The sequence below is a fragment of the Pteropus medius genome, unplaced genomic scaffold, assembly GCF_902729225.1.
Source record: "Pteropus medius unplaced genomic scaffold, Ma_sr-lr_union100, whole genome shotgun sequence".
Taxonomy (NCBI): Eukaryota; Metazoa; Chordata; class Mammalia; order Chiroptera; family Pteropodidae; genus Pteropus; species Pteropus medius.
Genome location: NW_024356249.1, coordinates 9019045 through 9037882, shown reverse-complemented (window position 1 = coordinate 9037882; position 18838 = coordinate 9019045). Strand labels below are relative to the sequence as shown.

The 18838-nt window shown below is 43.9% G+C and overlaps 1 protein-coding gene across 1 annotated transcript in view; it reads right to left on the bottom strand.

The window, feature by feature from the left end:
* Positions 1 to 681: 681 nt before the first annotated feature.
* The window catches only part of COPG2 (coat protein complex I subunit gamma 2), a 110596-nt gene continuing 92439 nt past the window's right edge, over positions 682 to 18838 (bottom strand). Inside the window, exons 21-24 of the mRNA XM_039861069.1 lie at positions 2687 to 2784; positions 1823 to 1961; positions 1442 to 1540; positions 682 to 971 (exon numbers count right to left, since the gene is read on the bottom strand). Of these exons, the coding sequence (XP_039717003.1) occupies positions 841 to 971; positions 1442 to 1540; positions 1823 to 1961; positions 2687 to 2784 (467 nt within the window). The 3' untranslated portion in view covers positions 682 to 840. The remainder of the gene's footprint in view (positions 972 to 1441; positions 1541 to 1822; positions 1962 to 2686; positions 2785 to 18838) is intronic.

Genomic DNA, 18838 nt, shown 5'->3' with positions numbered 1-18838 from the left:
GATTTACTGTCATTAGCTGGAAAGACCAATTCTAACGGCAAATCATAGTCTGACTCTTCATACCTCAGTGCTTCAGCATGTCCCTCCTGAGCTAAAGTGGGGGGGAGGGGACCGTCGCACGGTCCAAGTCACCGCCTCGCGTACACTGATTCCTTACGGTGATTGCTTAACTTCTCATTGGTTGTCCCGGAGAGCTTCCTCACGTAGCTCCACAATTCCTGTGCTTTACAGACAGGAAAGTTCCAGAAATTTTAAGATCAAATTCTGAAAGGCCTATGAGTAAACGGTGCTGAGTACTTATTATTATTTTTTTTTTTTAGACGCAGTATGTTTTAGTCACAATAGGATCATTAAATCAGAATAGGATTATCGAGTGATTAAACTTTTTCTTTAAATTAGCAACTTCAAGTATAACAATTGAAAGTGGAATAAGTGTTTATTTTCTATTAATAAAAATGAATTTTGACAAAAGTGGACTCTGCCTTCCCCTCCCCCACCACCCCTCTGGGATAAAAGCTCTTCCACATTGCCAGGAGCTTTCAGACACACGTTAACTAAACAATATAATGAAGTTAAGCAGCTGGGGTACAGGATAGTATTTGCTTTTCAAGATCACCCAAAGCTGTACTATCGTACCAAAGTTGACCAAGTGTAATAAAAAGACATGCACAAGGACAGATATTTGCTTGATCTGCTGGCTCAGGGCCAAACATTTAATTTGCTTCTGCAAAGTCATTAATTTTTCAAAGTATGATTCTGGGAAATTCATGCCACTAGCCCTAAAAGCCCACTGCAGTGAAGTGTACAGCAACTTCATCTTGCCCCATCCCCCCAAAAAACTTATCCAACAGAAGCCAAGATAACATCTACAGGTGTTCCCTCTTTGCTTCTGACAGTCACCTGCATGGTCACGCCATCTGCTAAGGCCAGCCTTGACCTCACCAATAAATCATAGCCACCTCTATACACACCTGAGAGAAAAAAGTGAGGAAAACCATATTAAGAACTTCAAACAAGCTCCGACTAAGGAAATTTATCATGCTCTGCCTGCATTTCCTTTCTATTTTAGCTTATTAGCTTTTCTAGAGATTTGTGTTTATGGTGGGAATTGAATTCTACATACAAAGTCTAAATCTTTTATATTCCTATGGTACCAGGTACATAGAAGGTATTCAATAGTATTGATCTGGAGTACTCAAAATTGGGGGAGGTAGTGGCATTGGTATCCGCGAGAGAGATTTAAGTAAGTGTTTTAGGCCAAACGTACATCTTAAAAGCACAACCTAAGGGTAGCATGCAAATTAACCAGCTAAAACAAATTATTCATTTTGATGGGGCTTCAAATTGTAACTCATACAGTGGGATAAGAGCAAGGCATGAGATGCCCATGCACATCCCTATTAAATTCTGCGACAAAAGAAATCTGATGGAAGTTTCTTACCTGCCAGATAGAGGGAATGAGAATTCTTGTTCTCAGGTACTTTATCCGACCTCTCACATGGCTGCATGCCCAGAAATGTGATGATGTTGCTGACAGCTTCTGTGTTGACAAGATTGATGCAACAGTATCAGGAAAGGTCAGCACAGGAATCTGCCTCTGCACCAGAGAGAGCTGGCAGCTGGCAGGGTAGAGGGGTGGGTGATGTGTGCAGGGAGGCCACTGGACTGGACACTGGTTGACTCAATTAGATGATGAAGACAGGGGCCTGGCCTTGTAAGGGAATTAGTTTATGAAGTATTTAAAGAGAGTTCTGGAGTAGTAAATATTCCTGTTAGGCAATACTGCTGTCAGGCAATACGTTGATAGCAAAACTGTTCTCACCTTCAAGAGTTTTGGTAGAACTGAGGGCGAAGGTCTCCTCTTTCTCAAAGGTATCTCCCACCTCTTCCCAGGCAGCAGCAAAGCTAGGCTTCAGGACCTTCTGAATGTGGTCAGACAGAGTCACTTCAAGATCTTCCAGCTAGTGGGTAGCAAGTAGAGGTCGGTAAATGAAAGTCCCATCAGTATAGAACACGGATGGAACTAATACGGCTTTAGCATTCTGTGTTTATCCTTTACAGGAGCCTAGGAAAAACTACTACCAGGCTAGTTTAAATCCTGTAGTCTGGATAAATCTAACGATGTAGGCCTTAGAAAAGGAAAGGATATAGGACATCTGGCAAAAACCATATCCAGATCAACATATACAACCCTGCGGGGTACAAAGCAGTCATGTCACCACACCTGACAATCAAGTTCAGGCCATACTGGGCCTTCTGAACTTGGCATTCACTAACAGGTTAACATTTCTTAAACTTCTGTGTTCTGAGAAGGCTTTTCAGTCCATGATGCAGCTACATTGTAAGTAAACTAAAAGCTGCTGAACAAAACCACCACCACCCCAATACTTAAAACTCACTGATCTCAATGAGAACCATATAATTATTTTCATCTTGTAATTATCCCTATTACAAAGACATAAAAAAAGGACGAGTTTCGTTTTGACCAATCAGGAAGTGGTAAATCTCAATTCTCTTTGGCCTGACGCTCCCATTACAGAGTCCAGGTCCTCCTCAGTTGTAATTGTTTGAGAAGATTAAAACCTCATGAGTTCATGTCAGATGTTCCTAGAAAAATGTTCCTTTCAGGTAGAAGTCACTCAGTGGTGCAGGGGTGTCAGAGTGGGTCTGTGCAGGGGAGACTCACCACGTACTCATCATCATACCCCTCCTCGGCTGGGACCCCAGTGTCAGGGTCACAGTCCCGGACAGTAAACTTCATGGTGCAGCTGAAGGTGCCTGCAACTGGAGGAGAAAGAGCAGGCAGGCCTGTCAGCGGGCAGCACAAGCACAAAGTCGCCGTCGGTAATTAGGAAGCACACGTGCACTTGGCACTATGCTCTGTGTTACGAGTAAAACATGCAAGCTCTCTTTTCTAGTGTAGTAGTTTCAAAAGCAGCCTGTAAGCTGGTCAAAAAAGCAGTCTCACAAAGTACGATTTTAAAATCCATTCCCCATTGTGGGTTAGAATAGCACAGAAAAGATGACACGGGCAAAACTTTTTGTATTGATATAGAGAAAACAGCGGGGGAGATACTTTTGGAGGTTTTTTGCCACGCATGTCAAAAAGAGCAATTTGTGGAAAAATGTAAGAAACACTACCATAGGAGCTGACAGACAAAGCAAAAAATATCGACAGTAAAAAGCACACAGACCGTTAAATTAACACTAAAGCACACTGGAATCTCCACAGCAATACTGTTTTTAGATTGTGGACCAACAATGGGTCCACAGATCACCAGAATGATTCTACTTTATGTCAATTTTCAGCCTATAGTGAGTAGGTCAGTAATGAGGCGCTAGTATTGGTAAAGTCAGTGTCTTCAAATGGAAAAGCAAGCGGGCAGTTCTATGTTTTGAGATGACTGGTGGAACTAATAAGAAATGGAGGCAGAAGCACATTCTTGGAAAGTGAAGATAGGATTTTCTGAACTGTCTGAAGGAGGGGATTTATTAAGTATGGACGAAGAAAAGGGTCTAATCCATGGTCTGGGAAAGGCTTATAGGTACAAAAGCATTAGAATTTGGGGAGTTCAAAAATTATTTGGGGGCTAGGCATGGAAAGGAAAGAAAAGACTCAGATGCAGAGACCATATACGACAGGTTGGGTAGTGAGACTTTTCATCTGCTCAGTCAACTTTAAACTCACTTCCTTCAAACACGTACTGAATGCCAGTACATACCGGCGTTACATGTAAAGGTGTAAACTTAGATAAAAAGATGACTGAGACATGTCCTCTTTTGCCAATAGCTGAACATCTAGGAGTTAAGTAAGAGTGCGAGAGAGATCTACCTATATACCTATGACATCACAACTCAATGCCATAGGTTCTTTAATATAACTTTTAATAGCGGGCTTTGTGGGAGTTCAGGATTAATAGCTAGAAAAATCAAAAAATTTGAAAGACTACAAATTTAACTGGATCTCAAAAGATGTGAAAGAGCTTTGGAGAGCAGAGGGAGGTACATGAGCAAAAGAGGCCAGAGGCCAAGGGGCAGTTGGAAACAGTTAAGATGTGCTGATGCGCAGGTGCTGAGAAGAGAATTTGTTTAGAACAAATTCGAAATACCTTGTATTTCGAATGGAGACTAGACATTTTCCAACAGGCTCTGGTGAGCTGAGGCAGCCAAATGATTGAAATGTTAGAGATAATTAAAGTCACTGGTGGGAATCCTGTGAAGAACAGGTCTGAATTCAGAGAGCAAATGAATTTAATAGAGTGTGTTGAAATCAGATGATGGTAGTGGGCTGATCAGTATAGGAAAGAGTGTATCTATCAATACTGCAGAATCTATTTTAATGCCCTAGGGGGCTGATTAGAGAGTAATCTTGGTTAAATTAAGGTTGGGTTTTCTGTAGGAGGAAGAGGGAAGAAGAATGGGTCAGTTTTTTAAACAGAAAGATGGGATTATGGTAGGGACAAAGGTCATGATCAAATAAGGATGGAGAGGCCGGACAGCCATTAGTAATACCAGATTCTGTGAACCCCTGTTTGGTTCTGATTTAGTAGGGAGGCTACAGGCAAATGAGGAATAAGGGGAGACAATCAGGAACATAGGCAGATCACAGCCTGGGCAAACTAGGTGAATTTTAAGTACAAGTCAAGTCAGAAGACATTTATATATAAGTAAGTGACAGAAACAAAGAAGCAAATAGGAATGGTATTAGTAGAGATAACGTTCCTGAAAGTTTTGTGGCAAATGTTTAATGAAATGGTTTCGATGAGAACAATGAGAGGTTACAGGGAATCTAAGGTGAACTCCAGTAAAAACCACTGGTAGCGATCTATCGATGTTGCTAGAAAGGATGACAAACACTGGGTTTGAGAAAGGGTGAGAGGCGCCTCTCCATGGCAAGAGAACAATACTGAATTCCTTGCCATAATGTAAGGATGAGAGCTTCAAGAATAAAGCCAGGTAAATAACCAAAGATAACAAGAGAAGAGTGCGCTTAGAGATGAGGTTCGTCTTGTGAGGACTGACTGAAATGAGAGAACTACTAAGGAGACTTGTATGGAAGGAACACAGAGTTGGAGAAAAGATGGATGCCAGAAGCTCAGTAAGGAGAGAGAGGTGTGAATTACACTGAGTTACAGAACAGGCGGTGTGGCACATGGCAGAGTGGGAAATTCGGGAGTTGCCAGGTCTCAGTCGCTGGAGTGGAGACTAAGAAATGGGGTTAGGAGGAGATTTCAGAAGGCTTTGTTGGAATAATAATTGACAGGGGGTGTCAGTGGGACAAAAATGAGAAAGGGGGTAAAAAGGGATGGATCGGAAACAGGCTAACTGCAGCAGTCCATGCAGGTCCGGACTGAACTAAGAAGGAAATGCACGCCGTCTAGAGTGTAGGAAATCAAGGAAGATGAAAGCGAGTTGAGCAGTGAGGGTTATACCTGCCAAGGAGAAGTGCTGAGTCCATGGAATGCTATCTATACACCTGGCAGGAGGAATACTGAAGATTAGGTCCCTCCCCCGCCGCCCCCCACTAGGACAAATATAGGAGAAAAGGAGGAGAGGTAGAGAAAAGCAACATTAAAGTTGCCCTCAGATGAAAAGAGGTCACTCAGGAATGACAGACATCAACTGGGAGGGTAAGACAGCACTCCTGGGCCAAAAGTCATGATGCAATAAGAAAGGAGAGAGAGACTGGAGGGAAAGAAAATGAAATACTGTACAGTGGAGGGTCTACAAGGCAGAGCAATAAAGATCGAGAATAAAGAACACAGAGAGAAAAGATAGATGCTGGATGCTCCATCAGGAGAGAGGTGCGGGGAATAAAGATCGAAAATGGAGAATCCTGTCATAGCTAAAACAGGTCTAATTGGTTACATTTTGGGTGTAAAGATCGTATTATAATGAGAAGTGTAAAGAAAGTATGAGGAGCACGGACTAGAGTACGAGGCAGTGGTGGACGAGCTCTTGAAGCACCAATCTGGAAGGAATTTAAAGGACTTGGGTGACAGGAAGCTATAAGAAAGCTGCTTACGATGCATGCTACTAAACAGCTATTGCTGGCAACTTTAGAGATCTTAGGCTTGACTTATTAGAGGGTGTGAATAGGTAGTTTGTCCAGAGCACAGATTATCATGTTAGATGGGGAATGGGTGAACATTATGAGGTACATCTGAAGTATTCTGCAGCCATTCCTTCTGTCAAGAGAAGGTAAGTGGAGGGATGATGGACAGTTAAGATATCATAGTTTATTGCATAGTGTGTCTTTAAAGTTGGCTGCTTTTGGAAGTTGTCTTGCCATGTGAGGACTGGCTAAAAGTGAGACATTTGTATGAATATATCATGGAGGAGAAGATGGAGACTAGAATCTAAGAATGGAGAGAAGATAAGGGAATTTAAACTCAGGTACAGAATATAAGGTGTGAGTAGGGAAGGGCATTAAAGAGGGCTAGAGTGAGGAATGCTGGAAAATGGCAGAGTTGCATATTAAGTAGAGATGAGAGCTAAGCTAGATTACAGCCAAAGGAGAGAGAATGTGAAGAAGAGGTGGCATCTGGGAATCTTATTTGAAGCAACAAGTGTCACCGACAGAGTGAAAAGTTAGAGTGTAAATGGGATGGATTTCAGCCACGGCCAACGGCAGAAATCTGGAGGTCTGGACTGACCTGAAATGCAGATATATTAGAAGGGGGTGGAGGAAACAAGGATGAAGAAAGGAGAGACTACTGAATCCATGAGAAATGATATAAAGATGGTAGCTGAAAACAACAAGCGACAGTAGGTAACAGGTGTTTCTCTAGGGTCAGTAAAGGAAAAGAGTGGAAGAGCCTGTAGAAGAGATGAGTCACTGGAAGACTGGCAGGTACCGACAAGAGGATATGGTATCATACTTACACTAACTGTCACAGACGGGAAGGAAGAGGGAATGGAAACTACGTAAAGCAAGTATTAGATGAGGAGTGTTGAGAGTAGGTGGAGTGGCGTGGGCAGGTGAGGTGAGGAACAGAGGTTCCCAAAACGGGAACCCTGTAAGATCTTAAAGTGAGATTTGGTCGAACGTCAGGTCTTAATGCCAGACTTGGAAAAGCAGTATATTTACGATGGGAGAAAATGAGGGCCTGAAAAATAGTGGAAAGTTTTATTAGGAGGATTAGGTGGAGATAGATTAAAATGAACCTTGACATAAAGCCAGGGCAGTAACCTTAAAGACGTCAGGATAAATCTGAGTAGTTCGTGTGTAGCACAGATGACTAATTTTGGGGGATGAATGGCTACAGATCACCTTGGGAACCCAACTCGACAGTAAAACTTCATTCATTAGTTCCATGTACAGATGAGAGATGAAACTGTACTATATGTAATTAAGATGTGGGAGGGTAGGCCACCAAAGGGAGATAGATACAAATCATTATCATGCAAGTGCCACATTAAAGTTACCTAGAATTTACTGTCTGGTGAAGGTTTTCTGAAAGTGAGGGACAGCTACTGGGGAAGAGCGCCTGGCTAGGACTAGGGAGTGCTGTTCAGGAGGAGACTGGGTGCATTTCAATGAAATGTACATGGTCGCTAAAAGAAGGGAGGCTTCAGATAAGGTAGCATATTTCTTTAGGGCAAGATAGGTAATAGGCGAAAGGGAATGGGAGAGCAGCAACATTGCAGTTGCCCCCAGCTTAAAAGGCCATTTGAAGAATGACAGGTATTGGCTGGAAGGAGAAGGCCCCACACTTGGGCCAAAAGACATGGAAGAGAGAGATTAAAGCTAAGAAGAGCACTGTACTGACTGGGGAACAATTCTGAGTAAGTGGCATGGTAATAAGAAAAACCATGCACACCATGAAGGTTCTCAGAATGGGGAATCCTGTCACATATGAGATTGGGCCTAACTGGTTAAAAATGTTGGGTATAAGGCCAGACTGCAATGCCTAGTATGGATAATGGGAGAGAAATAAAGGACTGAAAAGGAATGACAGTCGAAGTATACTCGCTTTTGATGCTTTGGTGGGAAATTTTTAATTAAAGGGCTTGACTGAAGGGAGAGTTTGGAGCAGTGCTCTTCAAGTGTGTTCTCTCAGCATTACCTAGAAATTTGTTAGAAAGAGAAATGCTTCAGCCCCATCATACCTAACAAACGAATCAGAAACTTGGGGCGAGGCTCAGGGGTCTGTCTTCATAAGCTGCGGTCTGAGAACCACTACTTTGGAGGAAGGCAGGTTAAGAGTAGTTCTCATAAAAGTCTTTGCTAGCAACCCGTCATATTAGGGTAACTGAAAATTAGAGAAGCAGCTGAGGAGATTTGTAAGAAAGGGCATATACAATGTAATATTGTATGCCTCCGGGAAAGTAAGCGCTTCAGTAGAATGATTTTATGTGAATTCAGATTTAAGCACTGAGAGAGAGGAAGGAGGGAATGTGGCTAAATAAGAATCGAGGTTAGGAGGGAAAACTGTTCAGGAAACTACGGAAGAGGGAAGATAGAGGCTGTGTTGGGTGGGCCTATAATTTGGTCCACACAGTCTGAACAGTGAGTGCTGAGTGCGAGGTGTTCGTGTATCCCGAAGGGACTACTGAATCTATGGGAATGATAGATACATATGCAGTCTGAGAATGAAGGAGGGTTGCTGCATATAAGGTAGAGTTTTTATAAGGCAAAAGAAAGATAAAGGAGTTAAATAGTAAAATCAAAATTGCTGCCAGTTGAGAAGGTATCACTTAATATTGACAAAGAAATTGTCACTGATACTAACTGGAGGTATCCAAAGAACACGATTTAAGAGGAAGACGACAGGTTCAAAGCTATCTAAGGGAAAGGCTTGTCTGAAGAGTAGAAAATTGGTTTTGAGTGAGGGAGAAAGTGGCGGTCAGGAGGGGAAGAAACCTCAAAAAAAAATATGCATTCATCACTATCCAAGGTTAAGATATGAGGGAAATTGCCAAATGGAAATTGGAAAGAATGTCCTATAAGAGGGACATTAAAGTTATACTCAGAAATTAAGATATTAGGATTTGCAGACGATGAGAGAAGCGATGAGGAGACATAAGCTAAATAAGGTGAGGATAAGGAGAGGAGCGTGTGATTTAGGCTGAGGTGCGGCGCGTGCGGGGTAGAAAGATAACAAAAATGGAAGGGTATTAAAGAGGGCTAAATGGAAACACAAGGAAATGGGAGTTGGAAACTAGTCACATCTGTGTATTAACAAGGAGAGAGTGTGAGGCAAAAAACGTAGCAAAGAAAGAACTGGAGTGTGAGGTTTTGCTGTCCAGGATGCTTTGTTGGGAAAATCCTGGAATAATGGATGTGGCCGATACAATGAAAGGTCAAAATAGGCTAAGTGGGATGGACATGAAAGGCAGGCCTGTGGCAAGAATCCTACGAAGATTATGCTGAACTGAAAACACACGAATGCAGTGAAGGATGTCAGATGCAAGGGGAGATGGCAGTGGGCTGCGCACTGAGTGCCCAACGTGAGGGGTCTGTCTATCCAGAACAGCCAACTGAGATCTGTAACCATGATATGTGTGGAGGTGGTAGCTGAAAGGAGGGACACAGAAGATAAGGACACAGAAGGAACAAGGAGGAAAGGAATGGAAAAACAATGTGAAGATTCCTACAGATACGAAGAGATGATTTTAAGAATGACATATAGAGACTGGTGTTATGGCACCGTACTCAGACCAAGGTTATGGCGGAATGAGGAGGAGAGTTTGTTAGCTGAGTAAAGACCATTGCTGGAGTTGGAGAAGACTTAAGAATAAATGGAGTGGCATGAGGCAGATCAGATGTACCATACAGACCCAGAATGGGGGCCCTGGAATGAGTCAGATGGGATGGGAAGGCCTAGTCGCAATGAGTGGTGGATTTAACAGAGCTTCAAGGACCTGGACAGGAATGGAAATTAGAGGGTAGACCAGCTATTAACCCGTGGGTGACATTTCAGTTAAAACTGAGTTAATAGGAATGCTTAAGAGAGTTTTATGAAGATGAATTCTCCTAAAAGGACAATACTAGCGACCTTAAAATTCACCAGGAGCAAGGGCAAGTGGTTTGTCTATAGAGAAGATTATTTGTATTTTTTGAGGAGTGGTTGAGAATCATGAAGGAAGTAAACCTCAGGACAAAAATGCTGTATCCACTGCCATGATATAGTGATAGTCATGGAGATGCATAGTTGAGATATGGCAGAGCATAACAGAGTAAGAAAGAAGAGAGGAGTTTTAATTTAAGTAATGGGAGCATTGCATGAATTAGAGCAGAGTTCTCAGTAGTTAGAGTGGCAAAAAGACAAATAAGATGTGGGTTAAAGACACCCAAAATGGAGACATCTGTAAGATCTCAGAAGGAATCTAACTGGTTAAAATGTCTGGTGATAAAGATTGCAATGAGTAGCCTATATAATGAGAGAGAAATTAGAGGCCTCCATAAGATTCAATTCAGAAAGTAGACTAGCTCACATGAAGTCTTGATGGGAAAAAAATTTTAAAAGAATTTATATACATATTATTTATGGATATATAAATATTTATTAAAGTTATAAAATGTACGAGAAGTATTAAATTATATAGTGATTTTCTCGGGAGAGGTAAATGATTCTGAAGTATTACAGAAGCTGTCTCAATTATATGTGCAATATTTTATTTCTTTAAAAAACTCTCAAGTACAGCATAAGGTTATGATATAAAGAAGCAGGGTAGTGAGTATGAATTTTAAGGGGATGGAAAATTTTAATTAAAGGGCTTGGTTGGTAAGAACGTTAGAAAGGGAAGATTAGGATAAATCTTGATGAAAAGCCATTGATAGCAACCTGAAAGGCACTGGTTTGACCGACCAGAGAGAGCATGGGTGGGTAGTTTATCTGGTGAGAGGATGATCTGTTATTTGGTAAGAAGCGGGTGGGTATCATCAAGGGGGTGTACCTTTATCACTGTGATTAGAGATGGAAGCTGAACATATTATAGATTTTAATATATGTGACAGTGCAGATAATCAAAGGAAGGCAGGAAGAACTTGTTTAAGTATGATGTTGAAAGTTTGCTCAGAAATTAAAGCATGCGAGAGAAACTATTGAGACGTGTTTAAAAAAAGAAGGAAAAAGTAGAGAGAGATTAAGGCTAAAGTAAGGAGATGGAGTGTGGTACAGAGCATGCAGTTTTGCAGAACGTTAAACAAGGAAGGGCATTAAAGAGGGTCAGGGTTAGGTCAGAACTGGAAGGGTTGCATGTTAAGCCAGATATCAAACAGCCGAAGAAGGAGGTGAGAATATGGCTAAGTAAGAACTGAAGTATGATGTGTTGCTGCCCAGAAAGACTTGAAACAGTCAGTGTGGTCAACAGAATGAGAGGTTAGAGAGATTAAATGTGATGGACTTTAAACTGGGCCAGAGGAGGAGTCCTAGGAAAAATCCAGAATGAATAGAGGGTGGAAACAAATTCAGTACAGAGTGTAGGATATGAGGGAGATGGAAGAAGGTTGAGTGGTGAGTGCTGAGCATTAAAAGTGTCCATATCCAGGAGAGGAGGAGATTCCCAGGGAAGATACAGCTGAATGAAAATACGGAGGAAATGTAGGGAGTTTGCAGCAAAAGGAGAAAAGGAACAGAAGAGTGATGTTCGAATTGCTTGCAGTTGGAAAGACATTATCTAAATAGTTATATGGGTGGGAGAAAAGGCTATTGCTTCATGCTTAGGCCAAAGGTCATGATAGAATAAAAGGGAAATACAGAGAATGGCAAGCAAGTAAAGGGGCACTGTATGAATTAGCAGCTTTGAGCAGATGGAATGGCAACAAGACAGATTAGGTGTGAATGAAAGAAACAGAGCTGTCAGATCGCAGAACTGTGTGTAGAATGGGAGAGGATCTGGGGTCTGAAAAAGAATAGGAGTTGGGTAGGCTGGCTCTTGAAGTCGTAGTGGGAACTTTATGACTGAAGTGACTGATTGTGAGGAAAGCTTAGAAGGGGATGGATTACGATAAACCCTGATAAGTCATTGGTGGAAACGGTAAAAACATCGCCATTGACCTTTTAGAAGGTGTGTGGACTGGATACTCTTTCTGTTGAACGAATGAATGCTATTGATTGAGGAGCAGTCGGGAATCATGATGAGGTAAACCTTCAGAGAATAATCTTGTATTAATTGATACATAGGGTAAAAGATATGTAGAGTGTTTAAGATACAGCAGAGCAAATATTCAAAAGAAGTTAGGGAAGACCTAGGTAAGTGTGATATTAAATTTACCAGGAAGCATGTTAGGACTAGCTGAAAGCGAGAGAAACAACGGGAAGGATCTGTATTAAAAAAGGAGAAAGGGGGAAGGGAGAGAAAATGCTGGTTGGAGACAGGACGTATGAATTAGGCTGAGTTTGGAATATGCAAGATCCCAAGCGGCAAATATTACTGAGACCAGAATGAGGAATGCAGATACCACCAACTAGCTACTCACATGATCAAAATACTTATTAACATGAAAAGTTGTCATCCATGTATCACCATGTGCTTGGGAAACTTGGTACAGTGAGTTAGCATTTTTGTGCTAGCAAAAACTTTGCACACATGGCTGTTTGAGCTGGTATATGTTTGCAGTCACAGTTCTTCTGCCAATAGGATTACTTCCTATGATTAAGGTTTTTCAATGTGTTGTGTGTTACTTCTGTCATCTTCCCTACAATCTACGTGGAACAACTCAAGCAATTCGCCAATTGGTAAGTAAATGTTTCTAAAAAGTTTATTTATATATTTTATTGAGACATGTATATGCATTTGCTGTTTACCTTGAAAACCTGTCATATTTCTTGAAGTATCAAAGGAGAATGCAATTAGTCTTATAGTATGGGACCATTTTGTACTGCATACAAACATGCCCACTAATGAATGAATTATATGTTAAATAATTACGTAGTTGTCCTTTAGAATGGTTTTTAATGATAAGAGATACTTAAAAATTCTTGTAATAGCATTTTTGTGATGGTTGAAAAATATGTTGCATTTTAAAAGGGAGACAGTTGGGGGCTTGTCAAATATAATATATTACGATATAAGTGTTTACTAAAACATTGTTATTTGGAGTAGTTTAAACAAAGGATAATGTAAATTGCTTGTATTTACAAAGCAGTTGAATCAGGAAGAGAACTGTGTGGTGAGGCAGTTCTTGAAGGAAGAGGGACGATAAAATAATAACTAAAAATGGGACTTAAGAGGGAGAGTATCTAGGAAAGTATGTTTGCAAGAAAAGTGTGGTCGACAGAGGAAGGTTAAGTGAAATGGACCCAAAACAAAGCAAGTTGCAGGGATCCTACCGAGGAATAAACAGAAAACTGAAGCAATCGAACAAAATGTGTAGGAAAGAAGAAATACAGAAATGGATTGAGCAATGAATGTAGAACGATAGAGGAACCAGAGTATAGTATTAGTTTATGAGAATGACACATACTCAGTATTTGGATGTTAACAGAAGATAAAAGAGGGGGGAAAAACCCAAGAAGACGGGTGGAAAAGCAATATTCACTTCTAGATGGGAAAGGTTGTAAGAGGGATGATATACTGAAAAACAAGGCTTGGCCCTATAGTTGTCTCTAACAGAACAAGGAAGAACATAGATAGAAACTAAGTAAAAAGCACACTGTATGGATTAGACAATTACTTCAGAGTAACTTGACTAAACATAGGGTCGAACAGCTTCACCAAAAAGAGACCTAGAAACATGAGAGAAGTCGAAGCAGGGCATAAGTCAAGGAAACGGATGTAGGCTTGAAGACGGGCCAGAGGTCTTGAAGAAAGTTGAAGGCAGGATGGAAACAAGTCAGAAGGCAACCTTAAGCCCTGGAGTGGAATATTAGAGAAAAGGCAGGGAAAAGATGCACTAAGTTGTGCACGTAGCCCAATTCCGGACAAAGGAGGTGAAAAAGTTAAGAAATAGGTAAAGAGGAATTCAGCCGACATGAGGGAAAGCGTGCCACGGAACGGTACTGGCGAGTGCACATCCATAAGCAGAAAGGACTTCTGACGTTTTCAGAGAGGTGGTACTGAATGAGTTACGGAAAGGGGTGGGATGAGGCAGGGGCTATAAAAATGGCAAAGAGAAAGAGAAGTACAGGATGAATATGTGAAACCAGAGTCCTGCACAGGACTAAAGGAGTCCTGAGAAAAACAACAAAAATGAGACTCGATGTCCTCAATAACAATGGAAATAAAAGGAAAATGGAGAGGAATGTTGCACGGATAATACTATACAGAGACAAGTAAGAAGTTAGTGTATAGTGAAACCAATGCATGAAGGGATAACAGCAAAGAGTGGGTAAATTAAGGTGGTTGGACAGAGGATCTTGCCAAACTTGACACAGTATGTAAACTTAGAAGATATGAACTATTAATAAACGGGATGAGAGGAAAAGGTGGGAGCATGAAACATTAAATGCAGAAAGAATGAGTGCTTCAGTGACATTTCCAAAGTTCTATTACAGAAACACTAAGCACTTTGAAAACAAGTAAAATTAAACACTGAAATGAATGAGACATGGAATAACAGGTTAAGTGGAAAAAAAAAAACCCAAAACACTCAAATATTCTTGATAAAGAGGGAGGACAGACCTAAGAAAATGAAAAGTATAACTCTGTAAAAGAGACAGTGGCTTGGGACATGGCAGGTATAAAGAAGCCCACATGGAAGGGAATGCGATGGTTCCAAGACGAGAGGGCCGGGTGTGTGTCAGAGCGGGGACAACGCTGGCTGGGACCTTCAGGATCAAGGGTCAGTGGAACCTGGTGGAAGGTGCAGAGATAGAGGGACTCTGCATTCCAAGGGGTGAGGTTGGGCATCCACAGCAGTGATTCTTCCCGGGGGTGGGAGGGGTGGTTTCACCCGAGGGGGGGCTGAGGGCATGGTCCCCAGGGGAGGCCTATCAAAACATCTGAGCGGGGGAGCAGAGCTCTGCTCAAAACCAAACAAAAAAAATTCAAAAAGAAAACACAAAAACACACCCGAAAGATGTTGGTGATAGGCCGCCTTGGGGCTCATGCATCCCCGGGTGAGGATCACTGGATGGAAGGGCAGAGGGCAGAGTGGGCCAGAGAAGGGAAGCATGAGCAGATGAACCAGGGTAGACGGGGCATCAGAGTCAAGAGTGCCAGACATGGGGGGAAATAGACCTTGGACCAGGCAGACAGCGAGCTTTGGATGTAGCTTAGACGGCACCTGGAAAGATGGTGGAGGGGTCGGCTTCACTGCCACTGGGTAGGGAATGGAGCACAAAGTGCTGGTCCCAGAGCGGAGGATCCTTGAGAAGTAAAGTTGAGGTAGTTGGCAGTGGGGACTCAAAGGAAGATGTCTGCTTGGACTGTGAGCACATAGCACCCAAAGGAATGTCTGCAGCGAGGAAGGGGCCGATGGGACAAGACCCAACTCTGAACGGTATACTGAAACATGCTCCGTACAAGACAGGAGAAGGAAAGACGGAGAGAAGGAGAAGTGTACCCCAGGACTCATGGCTCAGTGAAGGTCGAGAGTGAACGCCAAGCTGAGAGGCGTAGTCTAGGCATGTGGGAAGAAAGAAGTATGGTAGATGTTAAAAAAAAAAAAAAAAAAAAAAAAAAAAAAAACAAAAAACGAGAAAAAAAAAAGTCCCCTGGTGACAGAAAAATGAAGGAGAACCACAGAAAGCATTTCCTGAGGGCAACGTCAGAAGGGTGTGCAACAAGGGGTCTCAGGAGAAACAGGCAAGGTTCCAGGGAGTCACATTTGCAGGTCCTGGAGGGTTTGCACAGCCTGGTCCACAGGAATAGGGAGGATGATGCTGGGGAACGGGTGGCAGGGCATGAAGTGGGTTTGGGCTCTCGGTTCAGATCTCTGGGTTCATTGAGTTTCACAAGGACAGACACGAGGCCAGAGTTGGGTCAGAGGATTTTCGACGTGGGGTGGTGAGGACAGCAGCCAAGACTCTGGATCTGAGACAGCCATTTTTTTGTGAGCTTGTGGCCCTAATCCACATGCAGTGTTTGGGTCATGACTACAGCTTGAGGAGTGGGTGAAAGAGACTCGGGAAACCAATCCCAGGGGACACAGGAAGGAGGTACAGAAAAGGGAGAAGGAAGGGAGAGGTCTGATTGTAGGAAAGGAGATGGGCGTGAGGACCACAGGGGACAAGATTGACAAGACCGAGACCTAAGAGACTGTGACAGGGCTTGAGTGTCATACAGGTGCGCGGCCAGGACGCGTGTGAGGGTGGCATGTGGGAAGCCGCATGCTTTAATGCAGAGTCCGGATTGGGGCTTGGTGGGTAGGAAAGAGTCCACACAAAAGGGAATGCGATGGTTCCAAGACAAGAGGGCCGGGTCTTGGTGTGAGAGCGGGGACAACGCTGGCTGGGACCTTCAGGATCAAGGGTCAGTGGAACCTGGTGGAAGATGCAGAGAGAGCGGGACTGTGCATTCCATGGGGTGAGGCTGGGCATCCACAGCAGTGATTCTTCCCGGGGGTGGGAGGGGTGGTTTCACCCGAGGGGGGGCTGAGGGCATGGTCCCCAAGGGAGGCCTATCAAGACATCTGAGCGGGGGAGCAGAGTTCTGCTCAAAAACAAACAAAAAAAATTCAAAAAGAAAACACCAAAACACACCCGAAAGATGTTGGTGATAGGCCGCCTTGGGGCTCATGCATCCCCGGGTGAGGATCACTGGGTGGAAGGGCAGAGGGCAGAGCGGGCCAGAGAAGGGAAGCATGAGCAGATGAACCACGGTCTTGGGGCACATGGAGCATCAGAGTCGAGAGTGCCAGACTTGGGGAAAAAAGGACCCTACCAGGCAGACAGCGAGCTTTGGATGTAGCCTAGAAGGTACCTGGAAAGATGGTGGAGGGGTGGGTTTCACTGCCAGTGGGTAGGGAATGGAGCACAACGGTGCTGATCCCAGAGCGGAGGATCCTGAGAGTAAAGCTGAGGTAGTTGGCAGTGGAGACTCAAAGGAAGACGTCTGCTTGGACTGTGAGCACACAGCACCCAAAGGGACGTCTTCAGCAGGGGAGGGACAGAAGAAACAAGAGCCAACTCTGAACGGACTAAGGAAACATGTGTCCTTGTAAGACAGGAGAAGCAAAGAGGAGACAAGAGAAGTGTACCCCAGGACTCATGACTCGGTGAAGATCGAGCATGAACGCCATGCTGACAGGAGTAGTGTAGGCAGATGGAAGGAAAGAAGTAAGGTAGATGTAAAAAAAAATAAATAAATAAAAAAAAAAAACAAAAAAAAAGTCCCTTGGCGACAGAAAAGCGAAGGAGAAAGAGAAAGCATTTCCCGAGAGCAACGTCAGAAGGGTGTGCAACAAAGGGGTCTCAGTGAATCAAGCGAGGTGCAAGGGAGTCACATTTGCAGGTCCTGTGGGGATTGCACAGCCTGGTCGACGGGGAAGTGGAGGATGATGCTGGGGAAGGGGTGGCCGGGCAAGAAGGAATCTGGGCTCTGGGTTCGGATCTCTGGGTGCACTGGGTATTACAGGGACGGACACGAGCCCAGGGTTGGGCCGGGGGATTCTCCATGGGGGGGTGTGGGGACAGCAGCCAAGCCACAGGATCTGACAGCCATCTTTCTGTGAGCTTGTGGGCCTAATCCACACGTAGTGTTGGGGTCAAGACATCAGGCTGAGGAATGGGTGAAAACGACTTGGGAAATCAACCCCAGGGGACACAGGAAGGAGGGTACAGAAAAGGGAGAAGGAAGGGAGAGGTCTGATTGTTGGAAAGGAGATGGGCGTGAGGACCACAGGGGATAAGATTGACAAGACCGAGACCTAAGAGACTGTGACAGGGCTTGAGTGTCATACAGGTGCGCGGCCAGGACGCGTGTGAGGGTGGCATGTGGAAAGCCTCATGCTTTAATGCAGAGTCCGGATTGGGGCTTGGTGGGTCGGAAGGAGTCCACATAAAAGGGAATGCGATGGTTCCAAGATGAGAGGGCCGGGTGTATGTGAGAGCGGGGACAACGCTGGCTGGGACCTTCAGGATCAAGGGTCAGTGGAACCTGGTGGAAGGTGCAGAGAGAGCGGGACTGTGCATTCCATGGGGTGAGGTTGGGCATCCACAGCAGTGATTCTTCCCGGGGGTGGGAGGGGTGGTTTCACCCGAGGTGGGGCTGAGGGCATGGTCCCCAAGGGAGGCCTATCAAGACATCTGAGCGGGGGAGCAGAGCTCTGCTCAAAACCAAACAAAAAAAATTCAAAAAGAAAACACAAAAACACACCCGAAAGATGTTGGTGATAGGCCGCCTTGGGGCTCATGCATCCCCGGGTGAGGATCACTGGGTGGAAGGGCAGAGGGCAGAGCGGGCCAGAGAAGGGAAGCATGAGCAGATGAACCACGGTCTCGGGGCACATGGAGCATCAGAGTCGAGAGTGCCAGACTTGGGGAATAAAGGACCCTACCATGCAGACAGCGAGCTTTGGATGTAGCCGAGAAGGTACCTGGAAAGATGGTGGAGGGGTCGGCTTCACTGCCAGTGGGTAGGGAATGGAGCACAACGGTGCTGATCCCAGAGCGGAGGATCCTGAGAGTGACGTTGAGGTAGTTGGCAGTGAAGACTCAAAGGAAGACGTCTGCTTGGACTGTGAGCACATAGCACCCAAAGGGATGTCTGCAGCAAGGAAGGGGCCGATGGGACAAGACCCAACTCTGAACGGTATACTGAAACATGCTCCGTACAAGACAGGAGAAGGAAAGACGGAGAGAAGGAGAAGTGTACCCCAGGACTCATGGCTCAGTGAAGGTCGAGAGTGAACGCCAAGCTGAGAGGCGTAGTCTAGGCATGTGGGAAGAAAGAAGTATGGTAGATGTTAAAAAAAAAAAAAAAAAAAAAAAAAAAAAAAAAAAAAAAA